Genomic DNA, 18,999 nt, shown 5'->3' with positions numbered 1-18,999 from the left:
GGGTGCATCGGCTGCACAATTCAGCTCGCCCGGAATGTGGCTGGCACGAAGCAACCTTAGTCACTTCTGACTCCAGAGGAGGAGATGGTGGGCGTGTTGCAGCATGTGACGGGAGCATAGACCACCATGATGGTTGATGTACGCAGCGTTGATGTACGGACATGTTGTCCGTCTGGACTGGCAAGGAATACTGCTACCAACTCGAGGCAATTGATGTGTCACTGCAGTCGAGATCCTGTCCAGGAGCCTGAGGCAGCATGCCAGTCACACATGGCACCCCAGCCAGTGGTGGAGGTATCTGCTGAGACAACAACATGCCTGGACACTTGTTCTAGGGGAACTCCTGCCCAGAAGTTTGTAAAGGGCCCGATTCAAACCATGCAGATCCAAGATCGGACGTAACCCATCTCATTTCTTGGGTACAATGAAGTAGGGGCTGTAAAACCCTGACCTCATGACGGCTGGAGGGACTGACTCTATTGCATCCTTCACCAGTAATACTGCGATCTCTACACGCAGGACAGGAACATCCTAGTTCGCCACTGAGGTGAACCGAATGAACCTGGGGAGACACAGGGCGAACTGAATCGCATAGCCGAGTCTGATCGTCCGAATGAGCCAGCGTGACGGGCTGGAAAGCGCTAGCAAGGCTCTTAGACAGTGAGCAAGCGGGACCAGTGGGACCACAGGTGTACCCGCAGCGAGGTGGAGGACAGGGACCCGACCCGGAAGGCATAGCATCCTGGAGTGGGGTCTGAGTGTACGCTGCAACACTTACTGGCTCCACAGTTCCTGTGAGGGAATGGCAGGAGACACATGAGAAGGCGTCACGTCCTGGAAGCACAGACTCCTGTCTACTGGCGATAGAAGAGGGGGCTGAGAGTGGCATAGTGTCCCTCACTGTCAACCGTGTCCTCTTGGGACCCAGAGATTGTGGAATCTGCTCTTTTGTTGAAATTGTGTGGAACAAAAAACAAACTCAACAAAGGATTCTCCACCCTACCCTCCTCTCCCCTGAAGAGCAGCTCCCTCCATCTCTGGGTCGCCCGTTTTAGGAACGCCACTTCGCCTGGCGCTTGGAGGATCTGGCAGGGACTGAAACGGGCTGCATCTCCTCCCTGTGACCAGCTCCATGTTGCGGCCTGGGTGAACACTGCTGCTGGCCCAGCTGGAGAGCCCCCACTGTGACCCTCAGATCACCCTGTGAATAAATCAAAGTAGCCCTCTGCTGGGCAGAGGAACTATAGGTGGATAGCAGAGGGGACCCCACCTCTTTCAAGTCACGTCGAAAGTGAAAGGCTGATAAGGACCTAGCACTTTCCTTGGCAATTATACTAAATTATTTGACGGGAGATCTGTGATTGACCAACCACAATTAAGTATTCCAGAACTCAGTTTAAAGGAGTGTTCATGCCATGTCATAATTACCGTAATGATTCAGAACTGTAAAAATCATTCATGTACTTGTAGAACTTGTAATTACAACGAGAGCTACGACTTGTACCACATCGCTGTACCACCTGACCACTGAAGATTTAAGGTGTGTTTGATCTGAAGCGGCGCTGTACAGACCGATCGTTGTATGACATTAAAATACCGTCCGATTCAAAAGCATACAGAGCTTAATTTACGGTAATTACGACATGGCGTGAACGCACTACGCAGCATAACCCCCATTAAACCATTACAAAATTACTTTTTTACCTGCAACACTTTTAATTTATTATCTGAATATTTATGTGTTGATGTACTCAGGATATAAATAGCACTCAATGTCCCTCTTATGTATTTGCTCAAGACAGAAAGGTCAGTTTTGCACAGAGCAGAAGCTTGAGCACATATTTACTTGTTTTGCTATGTTTTACTATTGTGAAAAAAGATGAACTTCTTTGTATTTGGGTAGGACTTTTAGGTATCCATTTCCAAACACGCACTCACACATACCACATTTCCTCTTTCCACAGATGATTTATGTACAACAACACATACGCAAACTGTAAGTGTGAAATAGTGTTTGAAATTCCGTCGAGAACTGTAAGTGGGCTCTGCTTCCCAACGCCATCCCAGCCATGATTAGCATTCATACTGGATGTGCTGCTGTGAAATACCACACAGGACCTCACCACACAGGTGTTGAACTGTGTTAAACGCTGTTGAGAACATTATGAAAGCATTGTGCATGTGTTCTGTATACATAAACCAATACTGCATAGACAAGGGCAAACTATTACAGCTTAAAAATGCAAAGCACACCTATAATCATCGAAGGTAAACCACACACAGTCTACATACACAGACACGCACATGAATATTTCCTTCAATGATCAGTGGTGCACCTTCGGGAAGAAACGGGAGTCATGGCAACAAGAGCAGGCATCTGCAAGCGTTACTGTAGCAATCAGAGAGGAAAGGCAGCCAGGGGGTTGGCGTGAGAGGTGTCATTATAGACTGAGTGATTTGGAGGGGGTGTGGGGGGCGCGAGAAGCAGGAAACGATTAAATATTCAAGCAATAACGCAGCCAGTATAGAAATTACCTCGCTTTCTGCTTCAGAACATCAGAAGTTTAAACCTCTAGCACGGATGGAATTCAGAATGGAATTCAGAACAGGAAAGGTGAAGGAATCGCTGTGGTTACAACATGTAGGCTGTCTGAAAGTTCTAAATGCTGGAAGTTTTAGAACAAAAAAAATGCTTTATATAGAAAATACACACACGCTGCACAGCCAAAAAGTCACTGTTTGGATTTAAATGGGCAAATGCTTGAGAGTCTATGATTGGATCATTATTGTAGTGATAATTATGTTTCTAGCATGTTATATGTTTGGCAACAGTTCTTCTAACCCTAATTGATGGAATGTGTAGATTTTTATTTCTTAAACAACCATTTAGGAAGACACATCATTGCCATATTCCAGGATGACAATGTAGAGATTCATCAGGTTCAAATTGAAAATGAAGAATCATTTTCACACATGAATTGGCTCCTCTGAGTCTATACCTTAAATTCATTGAAAGTCTTTGGGGTGTGCTAGAGTACACTTTACAGAGTGCTTGACTCTTGCATTCTCAATAGAAGATCTTGACCAAAAATTGATGCACCTCTTGATGGTAACAACATTTATTTCCATCAAGAGGTGCAGCAATTTTTGGTACAGATTTTGTATTGACAATGCAAGAGTCAAGCACTCTGTAAATTCTAAACATAATCATGCACATTTAACTTAACAGCAAAAATTGTTTCTGATAGGATTCCTTTAGACTGCTCCGGATGTAATCCATTTCCAGTAAAATGCAGGCTGTTATTGCTGTAGAACCATAATATGAATATGACATCTTCTTTAAATGGTGCAAGTAACATCTTGTTTTTTTCTGCTTTCATTGTTAAGGCAGTGATGGATAATAGCAAGTTATCTTAGTTGTGTTATAGTAGCTGCATCTATGGTGTTTGTGCAGACACTATGGTTGCCACAGCAATGTTTCATAAGGGATGATCAAAGCTCAACATGTGCTCAAGCAGGGAAAATGTCGCTTAAAGGGACACTAATGTATACCTTCCTTTCTAGCTATCTATTTTGCACCTTGACTCTGATGGACACACATTATCAGCACTTATGTGCTTTCTCTACACCCACACAGCCTGCAGTGCCTGTTCCACACACACACACACACACACACACACACACACACACACACACACACACACACACACACACACACACACACACACACACACACACACACACACACACACACACACACACACATTTAGACCAGATAGTATGTTAGAGCCATCTGGTGGAAAGTATAATTAACAACTGGTCTGTTTTCTGCCGTTTTTTTACTTATTCAGCCAGTGCTGCTTTGCATCTATCTATAAATTACAGGAACGTCTGTCTGTCTGTATGTCTGTCTGTCTGTGTGTCTGTCTGTATGTCTGTCTGTGTGTCTGTTAACCGCATATCTCTCGAACCGTTAGTCCGATGGATTTCAAACTTGACAGGTGTCTCGCCACGGGCACGAGTAAGTGCAGTGGCAAGTTTGAAGTTGTTTGGATGAGAAATGCTAAAGACATCGTTAAATATATCATTTTTAAAAGGTTGTGGTTTAAAAATAAACATTCTGACATTAGAGGGTTGTATCGGTCAAAGAAGCCCCAAGAAGGTTGTGGTTTAAAAACAAACATTCTGACATAAACACTCAGTCAGCTACATTGTTTACTTCTGAATATTATAGTTTGGTTCCAGAGCGTGATCAAAGAGTATAGAAGTACTTCTATACTCTTTGGCGTGATAAATCCATTTTGATTAATTTGAGTAAAAATGTGTTTTCTTTACCAAGAAAGTGGCAAGATGAAAACCACTATTTTCTGTTTCAAACTTTCACATAGCATCTTTAGGTTATAATATCATAAAAAATTCAAATCCAGATTTGGATTTTCAAAGATCTATTATAAAAACTGATTATTTTCCCCCCAAAATGCAATAAATTCATGACACTTTTTGTTCAAAATGCTATCATATTGAAACTGTTGAAATCAGCCATCACTAAGAAATATCTCCTGAACTTTTTTGACGGCGATCAGCTCACAAAAACTGATTTTGCACGGGCACTTTGCACTGCTCCCTGAATCGATGCGCTTATTCATTTGTGGATGTTAACTGAATCTGTAAGTCAGCTATGCTGTTTACTTCTGAATATTATATTTCATTCTGGTGCACTTAAAGTTATCGCTACTGTGTAATAGTAGCCTATGCTATTCACCAACTAAACATATCCTATTCAATGTGTTCACAGTCTCTTTCACAGGCATCATTTGTAGTAGCCTATTCACAAACTGTTTCCTCAAGCATAGCGTTTTCTCGGAGTTCACGTTGTGCTTTCTACCATGCACAAATAAAAATGTTACTGAACTTTTGCTGTGTAATTGTAACAATGAGCACTCAAACACACCAAACCAACAATTACTAAAAACACACTCAAAAACTGATTTTGCACGGGCATTTTGCACTAGTTATGCAGAATGCATTAATTTGACCCTTGAAAGATGACTAATATTTTAAAAAGCAATATTTCAAATTGAAGTAATGTTCTGTTATATAGTCAATGATTAATACCTGACTCATTACCTCATCATAACACATTCCACAAATAGTGTAGTGTTTGTGTCCTATTATATAGTGAAAACCATTAGATAACTATTATCTAACAAACAATTCACCTAGCATGAAAAGTAGATAGCTAAATGTCTGAATCCACTGTCTATAAAATGTTGATTTTGGCCTGTCCTGCATCAGAGGTCTTGACCTTCTTGACTATATCCAACAGTTAATGTCATTTTCACATAATCTATTAAACTGATATTCAATTGATTGTTAATTCAGATTTTTGTTTTTTATTATTAGCTGCTTTATTACCAAAACTCTTATGCTGTGTCCCACATTTTGTGTGCAATCCTGTTAGATAATATTCCATTACAAAAAAATGTAACAACTAATAAATAACAAATATGAAACCCAAGAAATAACATTATCTGGAATCTTTCCACATGAAAGGTAATAATGTAATTAAATGTTTCTACACAAATTGTATTTTAAATTGTATTTTTTTTTTTAAATAATTAAAAGTTATAATTACTATATTATATTTAAGTATTATATTATATTATATTATATTATATATTCGTTGTCAATTTGATTTTTATGTCTATTTAGTTTTTATTTATTATTACAGTGATGTGAGAGTTAAAAGACTTAAAAGCACGTGCGCCTGTTCATTTACACAATATTGACCAATCTGCCAGTAACAGGTTAAAAAAGTTGTATAATGATGTAGCCTACTCCCACAATGCACCGCATCGTGTCAACTGACAGTGTTGTATACTGATACTGAACTAGCTTTTTCCGCGATCTGGGGAAGCTTGATAATTTATATCAAGCGTATAATTAAAGAGTTTGGTCGTGCTCGCGGAGAGCTCGTGCACACCATGAGCGCCATGAGGACCATGTTGGTCTCGATCGGACTGGTCGGGGTTGTTGGTGTCGGCTATGGAATGTGGGCCATAATTTCACCAGGAGAGGAGAGGAAAAGGGAAATGTTGAAGGTACTGAAACATTGCATTTTTTTTTTAAATGAGAAACACAAACCTATAGAAAAATGCGGGGGTGATGCGACTAGGCAGGTTTGTCAACAATCAGTTTCATAAGAATGTGGTCGTACGTACAGGGTTTTACACGATCTCTTATTAACGAATTAATTTAAGCAGGTTCATGTTTTATTACACTCTGATAATGATATTTACTCTCTGGTCCCTTTTTACGCCTCCGGGTTAATAGCACAACAATGAGTAAGCTGCATTAGTTGTTGTTATTCCATTGCATTGGATAATACCACTTAATAGTCATGGATGAATAACACCTTGTTCATGAGAATGTTTAAAAAATATATGGGGTCTTTAAATTGCATCTGATATTATAGTTCAGATTCCTGATAAGATTTGTAACCTTGATCCGTCTCTCCCTCTATTTTCCCAGAATCTGCCCGAGGCCAACCCCGTCCGAATGGAGGAGAGCAGGAAGAGAAATGCCCTCATGCTCCAGGTGCTGAAAGAGGCTGCAGAGACAAATGAAAACATTGCACGTGGAATTGGGAGCCAGAAATGATGGAATGAGTTTTCACATATCAGACTTTAACATGCTACCGGGACTCTGTACATATGCATTGGAAGGAAAAGTATGAAGGCTGTGACTTATTTAAATAAATTCTCTGCAAATGCTACATGTCATAGGCTATATGATGTTGATTATTATTTGATGGACATGGCCATGAATGGCACTGATAGATTTGCTTTGCTTTTGTTTTCCTTCCTGGAGAAATAATATTGAAATAGTTGCTGTTTTGGACCATATGTTCCAAAAACAACTTGACCATATTAAGTTGGCATGACCTGCTATTTGCTGGTTTTATGGCTGGTCCAAACGCCTGGATTATCCAACAGGGTTAGTGTTTTACAAGTAAAATTGTTTATATATATTTATTTAAATTGTAAATAAAACAAAGTGGTTTTTGTGTGTTAAGTATATTTGTACAAATATTTGGCCGTATTGTACATCTCAATCGTGAACAAGTTAAATTAATATTGTTTTTATTACGCTCTGTAGTCGAATGGTAACTGTCTGCGCAATGTCTGCACAGCAATGACTTGCACGAGTGCATAACACAGCGCTAACACTAAATGCTTCCGGTTTTAAGGTCATTGTAACACGATATTTTTCACAATGCGTCCAAATTCTTGATAAGAGTTGGTGCTGGTGGATAGTTCTCTGTATCAAAATTAATAATGTTACCAAATTATGTGGAAAGTAGACCGCGCCCTTGTTTATAAACAGCAAAGACCAGTACAAAAGGAGCTTTGACACTTTCTCCTGAGTATGTCAAGTCCATCGCCACTACCGGAGAAGTCGAGTCCGGTCACAAAACCGCTCTCTGAGAACTGCTGGAGCTGCCGAATCCTCTCGGGCGGTGGGCTGCTGGCTGCAGGCGGATATGTGTACATGCAAGCGCAGAAATTCAAACATTTACGTGGACCCACATCTATGGGCACAGTGGCTCAGATCATATTTGCAGCAGGTGAGATCATTAGTGCACTCTCTGTTATGACTTATGGAATCAAATCTGACTTTGAGACATTCTCTCTCCAGGTTTGGCTTCTTGGGGCGTCGTGGTGATCGCTGATCCAGTGGGAAAGAAAACTAGAAAACAATAGCATTGCACTTGCTGCTCCTATATTGACATGGACTTTTAGAATGAATTACCAAAGCCACATTGCATGATGCTGCAAAGTTCAAATTATATTCCAATGTATATTCAAACCGTGCAAATGAAATGAATGAATCAATCAATTATATTGCATTAAATGTTTTTTTATTTGCAACTTACAAACCATCTTTCTTTTACTATTATGCTTGTACAAAACATCATTATAGCATATAAAGTGCACAAATTAGATTTATGAATCAGCTGGCTTTTACATTACAATTTACCTATCCAAAAATCTATTACTGATAAGGCAAACTAAACTGCCCAGGAATTCAGTGAACACTGATAGTCGTTTTGAAGAGGAAGTTATGAGTTGGCATTTGGTCCTTTCTTTTTGCCAAATGTTGGGACAACATTGACAAAGCGCCGGTTGTACTGAATTCTTCTCTTTGCCCTGCCGGTCTTTTTCTTTTTCTTTTCCTGCTTGTCCACCTGAAAGGATCAATATCAGTGCAATAAGTCAATAAACAAGAAAATGCTCAGAATTAGGATTCTCACAATATTATGCAATATGAATATTGCTGAAAATTGCTGCATCCCAAATTGCATACTATTCATCCTAATAAATTCTCAAAATTAGAATAAGTGTGTCCAAAATCATAGTATGATGAAATGAAGCGTGCAGGGTAAGGTTTTAAGTGAATGAAATGATTGGAGAAATCCTTCATCAAATCTGCAACAACATTGTGAACTTTTAAAAAGATGTGCTGGGCCATGAACTTTTAAATGCAGCATTATGCAAAAAGGGAAGGAGTTTCTCCATATGAAAGACCCTCGACTCGCATATCAACATGCTACTTCTTTTCTCTCCAGTACAGTAGGAAGACTTGTTGAGTAGAGCAAATGAAATGAACTGAAATGTGGTGTGTCTGTATGAAGACGTTAAAGGGATAGTTCACCCAAAAATGAAAATTCTGTCATCATTTACTCCCCCTCAAGTTGTTGATAGATCCCTTTGACTTCCACAGTAGGAAAAATAAATACTATGGAAGTCAATGGGGTCCATCAGCTGTTTGGTTACTGACAATGACATTTTTTAAAATATATATTTTTTTGTGTTCAGCAGAAGAAAGAAATTCATACAGGTTTGGAACAACTTAAGGGTGAGTACATGATGACAGAATTTTCATTTTTGGGTGAACTATTCCTTTAACTGTGACAATATGACTGACAGGATTCATATTCACGGTCCATTGAAGACATCATTATGACATGTAGTATGTCCCAAAAGATGCCTACTCATCTGCTACACACAAAATTCTGTACTTTTTTTTTATACAGAAGTAGAGTACATTCTTATAGGGAATAGTATAAGTAGGGATGCAAATACATGTAGACTCACCTTGGGAGTTTGTCCTCTGACCTTTCCTGCTCTAGCCAGGGAACCGTGGACTTTGCCTTTGGGTGGGGAGATGTTATATTTATGAAAACATGCAAACCAAGATAATGCATCAATAAGAGGAAAATACCAATTACTCATCATAAAGGAATATTTATAATTTCTTTGATCTATTTTCAGCGCAAATTAAGTTTAAAATAATGGAATTCATCAGACCTTTCATCTACAACATAGTAAATGGTAACAGGTAGAGGGTAATAAAGCCATAGGGGTTTGGTCCTTACCTCCTAACAGCCTCGAAGAGACCTCAAGAGTGTTGAACTCCTCAATACCAGACTGACAAACCAGTGTCTCATCCTGAAGGGGAATCCCGCAGTGTGAAATGATCTGATCATCACAGGCCAGACCCTCCAAAGCTTCAATCTGAGCCTGAGAAAACAAGTACAGTTCGTGAAATGCAATTTCCGATTCTTATTCAAGTTTGTCTAAATAAACTATACATAAAATGAGTAATATAAGACAAAGTACCTTGATATGGGCAACAGTCTCTGACCCATTCAGATGAACAGAGTGCAAAGTCTGGGCACGAACAAACAACTGCATGGTGTCAAGTCTTCATACAACAGATAATTAAAATGTCATTAGCTTGACAGAATTGTTAAAAACGGCACAATATAATCACCACTATTACTTAAATATTGAAAGTAAAAACAAGTACTAACATTAATCGATATAGATGACTACGAGCGCCAAACACAACATCAAAAAGTCAGAAGTGTTAACGCGATTCTAGAAAATGCTATGCGCATGCGCATTTTATTAAAGCGACTTAAAAGTCCCATGGACAGCATTTTATGCACAATTTTATTATAATGTTGCGTTTTAATTTCTTAATACAAAGAAGTGAAAATAACATGTTATAAATATAGATTTTAGTCAAGTTCTTGAAAATAAATATTCTGCATTTTTTTCTGTTGTAAATAAAGCTTTTCATTCAGACCCATGACGTAAGATGTTGCTGTCCTTCCTCTCTCTCAGAAAAGAGAAATGTCCGCCTCCGTCAGAAGCATGTCTTTGAAAGTCTGTCGAGTTGCTTACAGAGCCTTTAATCCAGCCACGCGTTCATTGTGTTCTGGATCTTGCTTAAGAGTTAGTATTACAGTCAGTTTTACCTTATAATTGAATTTACACTGAATGTCACAATATATGTAAATTTGCTTCGGGATGATTTGTTCTTGAAATGTTTCGAGTGGTTTTATGCAATAACAAGCAATAATTTTGGCTTAATATTGAAACATAGCGGAGTGCTTTAACAAGACGGTTTTGTTTGATTTTAGACACAAAACAGCCCTGCTGAAGGATCAGTGGGCATCATTGAATCCACAGAAGAGTTCAGGTTTGTGGAGAGACTTATTCCTCCTTCACGCATCCCAACTCCTCCTAGACATGATGGTCCTGCACCGTCAGGATGGATCCCACCACCAGGTAGACGCACTTTTATTGTTACCCTAGATGGGAAAATACATATGATCATACCAGTCTCTTGGCTATAACAAGGGGTAGATGTTTTGCTTCATATCGCATTTTTAATGAGTTTTATTATGTACACAGATACTCAACCTTCACTGCCCTACATGATCCGTCGCTCCAGAATGCACAATGTTCCTGTTTACTCTGACATCAAGCATGGGAATCAGCACAGCACTCTGCTCAGAAAGGTTGAGGGAGACATATGGGTGAGTGCAATGAACAGATGTGTTTAGAAGCACTATGTGTAATAATATAATGGTCCAAGACTATTTTTATTAATTTTACATCAATCATTTCCAGGCCCTGAACAAGGATGTTAAGGAATTCCTGCTGGGGCTTACGGGCAAAGAGCCTCCAACACAGGTCAATGAAGTAACCGGGACTATTAGAATTAAAGGGCAGTTTGATAAAGAGCTGAAGGACTGGCTTCTGAAGAAGGGATTTTAAATGCTGATGTGGTGAACAGTTGCTGGAGTCTCAAGCCACAGCTAATGAACTGAACTGCAATACAGAAAAGGCTGAGTGATAACTTTGTCAGTTTGTTAACATTTTTTATGTTATCCCTGATGTTTAGGATTAAAACAAATAAATGTAAGGTATTCTCACAAAATCCAATTTGTAATACTTGTGTACTACTTCAATATCATTGAATAGCATTATGTACAATAACAATTCAATTTATTTTGGTCCTCATAGACAAATTTTCATGATAATTTACAAAATATACATGAAAAAGGTGTAGGCTTAAGCCTATGCTTATTATTGCCTACCCTTTTAAACGTAGTTATCAAGTAAGTGTCTCTTTTCTCACTGGAGTTGATTTATATAAAATAAACAAAAATGGTTACATAAGACATTTTCCAAAATGTGCATACTTAACTAAAAAGGTACACCTTTCAAACATTAATAAAATAATTTATATTCCACATACACAAATTATTCATTTCAAGTTATTTAATTGCCACCTTATTTAAAAATAAATTTAATTACTAAACTTAATTACTGTCACAATTATTCCATGGGTTAACCCCTTTGACACAGATACATGTGTTTTTTTACATTTATTTATTTTTTGTACATTTTTTACTGTCTTGTTTTTTAAACATGTAGATTCCCCTTAGTTTTTACTGACTTACTCTCATTTCAAACCTCTTAATACAATTATAAAGTAAATTATTACACACTTTATACATCCTCTGTGCAGTGAAAAAATCACCTAAATCATTTTTTTAAGCATGTAATTTATTAAATAATATATTTGTTGGTTCACATAGTAAACCTGATTTACAATCCTTATTGCTCTCTTCTGTAACATATTTCGGATTTATGTTGGTTATACATACTTTCGTTCAAATGTTAAACATACAAGTATGAATACAGCAATAAAACAATACAAAAGAGAAAAAACGACAAAAAAAATCTGTCTGTATGTCAATCTGCGCAAATATTGCGCAGCCTTGTCGTTTAGAGCAAAAGGAGGTATGCGTCATCATGTTGCGACGATCAACGTAGTTCTAACGTGACGCGTCAGCATGAAAGCATTTTATAAACACGCGCTGACGAAAAAATCCATTACTTTTTAAGTTTAATTGTGTGTGTGAGTGTGCGCATACACAGATTTTGGTCAGGTAAGATAAATACCAAAAAAAACTTTATTAGTAGTGCTGTTGATGTGTAACTGAATTTAAAGATGATTTTACGTTTTAATTGCAGATCATAACTATCATACAAATGCATTCTAACTCAGGAAATTAGCTTCTCATGGATCCCGTTGTTAGACGTAAAATCCCTGCGTGTGTTCGTTCATTACTCACTGATATTGCACCAAAGGCGGAAGAACACTTAAACGACTGGCCAGAAACAGACTCTGACTCAATTACCACCAAAGATGGGATCGCACTTCCCAAAAGAGGGACTTCTGAACCTCTTCTGACACCTGCTAATGGCACAAAGGACGGAACTACTGATGGTAATGCATCATTAGTCAAGCCATGTGGGCTTTGCTTATCCAAACCGTCCTGTTACACTTGCCCGAGGTGTAACGTCCTGTATTGCGGACTGGCTTGTTACAGGAGTCAGAATCACTCCTCGTGCTCAGAGGAGTTTTACAGAGAGTCTGTGCTTCAGGAGCTCAAATCACAAGGTGCCACAGATGAAGAGGGGAAAAGGAAAATGCATGAAATTCTGGCACGGCTCAGACAGAGTGCAGAGAGTGAGGGAGGGATGGAGAATTTATTAAGGAACTTGGGAGAAGATGAAAATAGTGTGACTGAACAAGACGCACATGCTTTGGAGCTGCTTTCTAGGTTAGCAGAGATTCAATCTGGCGGGGATGAAAAAACTGACGAGGTGCAAGAAATACTGGCGAAACTCGGAGATATTGAACACGGGTGTGATGAAGAGGAAGCTGATTTAGCTGAAAAGTTAACCGGGCTGGATATCGACTTTCTTTCAGAGGAAGAACTTTGGTCGTTGTTGTCGGCCCAGGAAAAGGAGAAATTTGAGAGTCTGGTGAAAGAAGGTGGCATCGGTGGGCTGGTTGTCCTGTGGAGCCCCTGGTGGGAACGGCATGAGAAGGACACTAAAGCACTTATAGAGGAACTTCAGTCTGAGAATCAGGAAGAAATGCACGATGTGAATGAGAAAAAATACGAAAAAATCAAGGAAGTCAGTCGCAGTAAAGTACAATCAGACAAAACACTAAGACACTCAATCCCTCCAATAAGTGCCAAAATTCCCCCTCTTCACACGTTATCGTCAAAGCCATCTCCTCTAGTGCGGTTCAACCTCATCAATGCTCTTTACGGTTACACCTTCTCCCTGTGCCTCTACAATGGAGACTTCTCAGAGATTCTGCTAGAGTTTTGTCAGGCTGTGCTTGCCATCTCAGAGGGTCTGGGTGGCGGACGGGTCTTCAACTCCGTCCCAGAGGCGCTTGACGCCGGGATAAGGGCAGTATCTGCAGGAGGATACTTCGATTCCGAGGACCCTTTAGCTTCCCTTCGAGCTGTGGAAGCGGTGGCTCATGTTCTGACTGGAGAGAGCAGAGAGGACACTGAGGGATATGCGCTGTCCGCTCTGTCCCAGCTGCGCGCAGCTTTGAGCGAGGCAAAGGCTTCTGTTCCGAAGGAAGACGAGCGGACGAGGCGGATGTTTTTTCAAGCTGGAAAGAAGTGTCAGTTTTTTCAGTCTTGGGTGAAAGAGAATCCCAGAGCTCTGAGGAGTCTGGCAGGATGTGTGTGGACGGACTATGAGAGAAGGGAAGAGGAGAGGACGACATTAGAGGGAGAGAAGAAACGCTTGGAAGAGGGACGGGAAAAAAGTAGAAGTAAAGGTGCGTTGATAGAAGAAATTGAGTGAGATTGTGGTGATTACTATATATTAGTAATAATAAGGCAATTGTTTTTTAAAAGCATTTGTGTGTAATGTAATTTAAAGAATTAAAAAATTGTGGTTGAGTATCTTTAAATGTAATTTATGCTAGTCCACACTTGATTCAAAAAGCACTGCGCACTGATGATATTAAAATGCTTTTTAATAATATAACAACATTTTTCATACTTTAAAAAAAACAAAACATTTGAATGAATGGATAGATATGTTATGATGCAAAAAAACAACAACAATGTATGCAATATATTTTATCTTGGCTCAATGGATATCTGGTTCTCTGCACCGATGCTGACATCCACCTTTGCACCTAAATAGTTGCACGCAACAATCTTTTGGTCCTTCAGAACACATCAGTCCGCATTAATAAATGAACGGGATTATTCTGTAGGGCACTCGTCTGCAGTAGGTGTCCCAGGCCAGTCCGTACTTGGCTCTGCATTGCTTCTCATCTCTGGCCTCTCGGTGGATGAGCAGAATGGTGAAATATATGACATAGAAGTAAGGCAGAATATGTGACATTCCTAGGGGAAAAAAGTGGAATAAACAATTAATTATATTTGAAGTATGATTTGTCTTACGTTTCCTTTTATTTATTTTGATGGCAAAACATGGATAGTTTAAAATACAATGGCAAACAGCTAAAAAATTTGTATTTAGAGTGATAGTTCACTAAAATTATCATCATTTACTCACTCACATGTCATTCCAAAACACAAATTAAGATATTTTGGTAAATATTGTGTTGTGCTCTGTGCATGTGTGATGATCATTGTTTAGATGTAAATAAAAGCCTAAATAAATCTATTCATCATATAGCGATATTATTTCTCGCAAGACTTGAATATAAACCGCTCGATTCAAATATATTTCTTTTATGACCTGTTTGATTCTAAGTTTTGGTTACCTGGACTTTCAATCGAGGGACAGAAACCTCTCAGGTATCATTAGAAAGTCTTATTGGTTTAGAATGACATGATGGTGAGTAAATGATGACAATTTGTAACTGAAATGATCAGCATGTAACTGAAATGAAGGACATCAGTTATTAATAATTTGCCCATCACTTACCGCAAGGCAGGGACCAGGCCAGAGCCATGAGAAGGTCCCCGAGGTAGTTTGGATGCCTGACAAACCCCCACCACCCTGACACCAGTAGCCGCTTTCCTGTTGCTGTGGCAATAGTTTCCAGGTCTACAAGTGAAAAGGGTGGATGAGAAAATTCATTTATATTCATTTTGGAGGCCCTAATTGTCTCTCCAGTAAGAAATTCATCCTGTTTCATGTGTTAGATACTGATAATGTACAATGTGTTCATTGTAGTAATGCGACGTACGTTCTACACTTTTATGTGTGGGGTCTCTTCTGAACTGGTTTTTCTGAGAGTTGGACTTCCGGAAAATGAAATAACCCACTCCTGCGAACGATTGAAAAGAGGAAAGTTAGAAACTGTTAAACGCTCAGATTGCTGCAAAACAGGCTGTAGATTACCATTTAGAAGAATAATCCCTGCTGCTCCAAGAGTACTGAGTGACTGTGGGTGCACAACCAGAAACATGGCCTGAAGGCAATATGTGAGGGGAACCCAGGCCAGATCGCCAAACGCCAACATGAACCCAAATCCATCATGCACAATGTCCATAGTAGTAAGCACAGCCTCCTGCAGATACAAGGAAAAGTATAATGTTATGTATGTGGGACTTTGTCTACATATGCCAAACTGTTCCTTCCACCATTATAAATGCATTTCAGAAGTTTTCAGACTAGACTAGTTTTGTCATACTTCATTCCACAGTGCATCTGTTACATAGAGGAGCTGGAAGCCGTTGACAAGCAGCATGGCAAGAGATGGAGAGTCCCTCAACTCTACTTCTTTCATTAGCATCCCCAGGTTTATTACCACCTGAAAAACAATGGCACAAAATAAAAAGAGACTTAGGTAAAAATACTTTGGTGTTAATTTTAAAGTTGCATAACCTGAACCTGCATGTATACTTTCATTCAGCAAGGATGCATTCAATTGATCAAAAGTGACGGTAAAGGCAAATAAATGCTGTTCTTTTGAATTTTCTATTCATCAAAGAATCCTGATCAAAAATGTAATACAGTTTCCACAAAAATATTAAACAAGCAACACAATTGTGTTCAACATTGATAATAAGAAATGTTTCTTTGGCATCAAATCAGCATATTAGAATGATTTCTGAAAGATCATGTGACACTGAAGAGGTGCTGAAAATTCAGCTTTGCCATCAGAGACAAAAATTACATCTTAAAATATATTAAATTAGCAAACTTAAACTTAAATTGTAATAATATTTCACAATTTTACTGTATTTTTGTAATATTTCACCATGTTACTATGTACTGCATTTTTGGTCAAATAAATCTAGCCTTGTTGAGAATAGAGACTATTTTCAAAAAGATTAAAACTCGTACCCAGCCTATTAATCCAGGTCTTAGTTCACAGAAATATTTCAAGTCAAAGTTTCCAATGCGAGGGTTGAGCTCTCGACCCATGAAGAAGTCATACAGAGGATTTCCTACAAATGACAAAGAAACTGAATTGACAAACAGTAGCAGCATCTGGAATATCTGATGAAAGGACTCCGCATCGAAGAGGTCAAGTGACTCCATGCATAGTGAAACATTACTTATAGATTATATAAAAAATAAGTATCAGAACTGATCATCTCACCTGTGTTTCCTCCAAGTGATAAAGCATGTTGAGGTGCCCAGAAAGAGCGGATATACAGGTACATAGACAGCAGGTAGGACAGCCCAATGGCACATACAGCCAGAGGCAAAATGAGCTCAAACAGATACCCGAGGGGCATTCCCAGCAAAACACATACTATCAACAGGGCAGCAGTAATGCTCAAGGCATGGAAACCTAAGCAAAAAATAAATAAAAAATACTACAGATCACATTCATATCCATACATATACACTACATTTCAAAAGTTTGGGGGTTTGCCAGTTTTTTGGTTTCCATAAAATTTTATTAAGCAACATTGATGATGATAAGAAATGTTTCTTCTTCACCAAATCAGCACTAAAATAATGAAGCATATAATATTAAAATAACATTTATTTTATTTTGAAGCACAGTCCAGCTATAGGGGGAAATTGGAGATTACTGGCAAATGGAATTTGAACTTTATTTTGTATATCATAGGTGGTAAAAAGGAAAACCAAGGACAAGAGGTCAAAGGCTATCCTGCTTAATTCATGTCAAAGATATGAAAAGTTAAAAAACAATTACAAATGTAAAGCAGCCATTATTAGCATTATTTCTATAACATTTCAGACGGACAGCCAGCCTATATTACCATTTATGGGATATTTCAGTCTGGATCCATCTCTGAGGACCAATCCTTCAGAAACCTGTAAACAAATAAATTAGTGTAAAATCTGACATTCTTTCCTCAGAAAATAATCTAATGACTTTCAAAGAGATGCATGATACAGTATCTCACCTTCCCAATGGGCAGCAGGTAGAGAAAACTCTGCAGGGTGATCCAACCTACAACCAGAACCGCAGCCAAAGGGTCCCATAAATGTGCTGCGGGGGTCAAAGGAGGGGGCCACTGCAGGACACTGGCTTCTGGAGACCGACACACACTCAGGAGGTACAGAACAGTCAGAGGCAGGAACACAGGGATGCAGGTGGCACCTGAACAGGTGATGAGAACAAATGATCTCAAATACTGCACAGAAGCCATATGTAATCACACTGTAGATCCATTTTTATTACACATACACAAACATGTGGATATATATATATATATAACAAATAATGGCTAACCAAGAGTACCGCCAAATTCCCTTTCAGCTGAATGTGCTTTGCGCTTGTTCGGCTTCATTTTTGCCTGTTTGGGACAAAAATGAGAGAAGAGGAGAGCTCTTAGCATGGCTGACAACACATTCAGTATACAAGAATAGTGCGTTATTTAAATTACATTGCGTTTGTTAATATAAGTTGTGTAAAAGACGCATTCGTAATATCATGATTATTCTCAGACTTAAGCGAATCAACCAAACAAAACATTAATATATACATAAAATAAACAGTGTATTTTTCTCTTACCTCGGTTTTCCACGAACTTACTGTTATATTGTATGTTAGCCGCTCATCATCACACTTAATGACTGAGAAGATGCGTCACCTAGTTCCGCCCTGAACACGCTGTATGGATGTACTGTCCCTGACCAATCAGCGTGTACGCTGCTATCAGAAGAGTGGAGAGAGACAACCAGCGGACCAATCCGAATCAGAGTAAAGCGGAAAAACCCGCCCCTACTGCTTTACTGACCAATGGGGAGAACGTTTGATCTGGCTTCATATTATTACCATAGACAATAAAAAAAGATTATTACAGTTAATAATAAATTCCTCCCAACTTATGTCTGTGAAGGGAATGGTGGGTCCACTTACCTCAAATCTATGCATACAGCACTTCATGTTTTGCTATTTCTTCCAAGTAAACATGGGCGGGAAAAAGAGTATTGTCTGTCTCGTTTTTTCTTGACGTTGTGTTTCCAAGCAATACATTAGTGTCAAATGTGTGAAATCAGAAGGGTGTATTTATTAAAGATTACAAGGAAATGACAGGACATCGTATGACAAAAGATGGTTACATAAAATAAAAACAGTACGAATGGATAACGTTACCTTTACATTCTCATTTTGTGTCAAACTGAATATGTAGTAAAAGTGGGTAAAATAGTTATTATCTTAGTACAATCTTTAATCATGGGCGCGAAGCGCGCCAGTGTGTTCACAAACGCATCACCAACACCGACACTTTTCCACGCACGCTATTGGATGAAGGCAACAAATACGTCATGCAGGTCGGACCCCACACGTAGCTGCTTGCTCTATTCGCCGGAAAAATAACCTGGAGAAAGTTACCGATATTAT

General features: G+C 38.9%; 5 protein-coding genes across 10 annotated transcripts; 3 read left to right on the top strand and 2 right to left on the bottom strand.

Annotated features, from left to right (window-relative positions):
- Positions 1-5,844: 5,844 nt before the first annotated feature.
- On the top strand, positions 5,845-6,777 carry uqcc3 (ubiquinol-cytochrome c reductase complex assembly factor 3). The gene is made up of 2 exons (XM_084105013.1): positions 5,845-6,101; positions 6,532-6,777. The coding sequence occupies exons 1-2, from the start codon at positions 5,985-5,987 to the stop codon at positions 6,658-6,660; spliced, it is 246 nt and encodes an 81-aa protein (XP_083961139.1). The 5' UTR covers positions 5,845-5,984; the 3' UTR covers positions 6,661-6,777.
- Positions 6,778-7,899: 1,122 nt separating this feature from the next.
- On the bottom strand, positions 7,900-9,975 carry faub (FAU ubiquitin like and ribosomal protein S30 fusion b). The gene is made up of 5 exons (XM_084105012.1): positions 9,878-9,975; positions 9,684-9,768; positions 9,440-9,584; positions 9,159-9,214; positions 7,900-8,248 (listed from the first exon to the last, which is right to left on the bottom strand). The coding sequence occupies exons 2-5, from the start codon at positions 9,756-9,758 to the stop codon at positions 8,123-8,125; spliced, it is 402 nt and encodes a 133-aa protein (XP_083961138.1). The 5' UTR covers positions 9,759-9,768; positions 9,878-9,975; the 3' UTR covers positions 7,900-8,122.
- Positions 9,976-10,151: 176 nt separating this feature from the next.
- mrpl49 (mitochondrial ribosomal protein L49) lies at positions 10,152-11,295 on the top strand. The gene is made up of 4 exons (XM_084103753.1): positions 10,152-10,304; positions 10,493-10,640; positions 10,767-10,891; positions 10,986-11,295. The coding sequence occupies exons 1-4, from the start codon at positions 10,203-10,205 to the stop codon at positions 11,130-11,132; spliced, it is 522 nt and encodes a 173-aa protein (XP_083959879.1). The 5' UTR covers positions 10,152-10,202; the 3' UTR covers positions 11,133-11,295.
- An 871-nt stretch (positions 11,296-12,166) lies between these two features.
- Positions 12,167-14,640, top strand: znhit2 (zinc finger, HIT-type containing 2). The gene is made up of 2 exons (XM_084103687.1): positions 12,167-12,313; positions 12,399-14,640. The coding sequence occupies exon 2, from the start codon at positions 12,447-12,449 to the stop codon at positions 14,043-14,045; it is 1,599 nt and encodes a 532-aa protein (XP_083959813.1). The 5' UTR covers positions 12,167-12,313; positions 12,399-12,446; the 3' UTR covers positions 14,046-14,640.
- tm7sf2 (transmembrane 7 superfamily member 2) lies at positions 14,203-18,895 on the bottom strand. Of its 6 annotated transcripts, none has more exons than XM_084103692.1 (13): positions 18,751-18,895; positions 18,514-18,602; positions 18,187-18,303; positions 17,884-17,947; positions 17,555-17,751; positions 17,408-17,462; positions 16,774-16,968; positions 16,515-16,618; positions 15,859-15,978; positions 15,567-15,735; positions 15,412-15,492; positions 15,147-15,269; positions 14,203-14,599 (listed from the first exon to the last, which is right to left on the bottom strand). In XM_084103692.1, exons 4-13 carry the CDS (start codon positions 17,939-17,941, stop codon positions 14,439-14,441), a joined length of 1,263 nt encoding a protein of 420 aa, XP_083959818.1. In that variant the 5' UTR covers positions 17,942-17,947; positions 18,187-18,303; positions 18,514-18,602; positions 18,751-18,895; the 3' UTR covers positions 14,203-14,438. The 6 variants fall into 6 exon arrangements, with proteins under 6 accessions (XP_083959818.1, XP_083959819.1, XP_083959816.1 ...); XM_084103693.1 differs by having other exon boundaries at positions 18,187-18,306; positions 18,751-18,877; XM_084103690.1 differs by having other exon boundaries at positions 18,187-18,415; positions 18,514-18,889.
- Between the last annotated feature and the right edge of the window lie 104 nt (positions 18,896-18,999).

The sequence above is a fragment of the Abramis brama genome (genome assembly GCF_963993115.1).
Source record: "Abramis brama genome assembly, chromosome: 25".
Classification (NCBI taxonomy): Eukaryota; Metazoa; Chordata; class Actinopteri; order Cypriniformes; family Leuciscidae; genus Abramis; species Abramis brama.
This window is presented reverse-complemented; position numbering and strand designations above follow the sequence as displayed.

What these genes read in the sequence shown, in the direction of transcription:
- znhit2 (XM_084103687.1), top strand. Translation starts at nt 12,447, where the DNA reads ATGGATCCCGTTGTTAGACGTAAAATCCCTGCGTGTGTTCGTTCATTA.
- uqcc3 (XM_084105013.1), top strand. Translation starts at nt 5,985, where the DNA reads ATGAGCGCCATGAGGACCATGTTGGTCTCGATCGGACTGGTCGGGGTT. An exon ending in GGAAAAGGGAAATGTTGAAG is followed by an intron (nt 6,102 to 6,531) that starts GTACTGAAACAT and finishes CTATTTTCCCAG; the next exon opens with AATCTGCCCGAGGCCAACCC.
- tm7sf2 (XM_084103688.1), bottom strand. Translation starts at nt 17,989, where the DNA reads ATGCTAAGAGCTCTCCTCTTCTCTCATTTTTGTCCCAAACAGGCAAAA. An exon ending in GGAATTTGGCGGTACTCTTG is followed by an intron (nt 17,752 to 17,883) that starts GTTAGCCATTAT and finishes TCACCTGTTCAG; the next exon opens with GTGCCACCTGCATCCCTGTG. An exon ending in GACCTGGATTAATAGGCTGG is followed by an intron (nt 15,979 to 16,514) that starts GTACGAGTTTTA and finishes ATTGTTTTTCAG; the next exon opens with GTGGTAATAAACCTGGGGAT.
- faub (XM_084105012.1), bottom strand. Translation starts at nt 9,758, where the DNA reads ATGCAGTTGTTTGTTCGTGCCCAGACTTTGCACTCTGTTCATCTGAAT. An exon ending in AGACTGTTGCCCATATCAAG is followed by an intron (nt 9,585 to 9,683) that starts GTACTTTGTCTT and finishes TTGTTTTCTCAG; the next exon opens with GCTCAGATTGAAGCTTTGGA. An exon ending in CTCTTCGAGGCTGTTAGGAG is followed by an intron (nt 9,215 to 9,439) that starts GTAAGGACCAAA and finishes CCCCACCCAAAG; the next exon opens with GCAAAGTCCACGGTTCCCTG.
- mrpl49 (XM_084103753.1), top strand. Translation starts at nt 10,203, where the DNA reads ATGTCCGCCTCCGTCAGAAGCATGTCTTTGAAAGTCTGTCGAGTTGCT. An exon ending in AGGATGGATCCCACCACCAG is followed by an intron (nt 10,641 to 10,766) that starts GTAGACGCACTT and finishes TTATGTACACAG; the next exon opens with ATACTCAACCTTCACTGCCC. An exon ending in AGGTTGAGGGAGACATATGG is followed by an intron (nt 10,892 to 10,985) that starts GTGAGTGCAATG and finishes AATCATTTCCAG; the next exon opens with GCCCTGAACAAGGATGTTAA.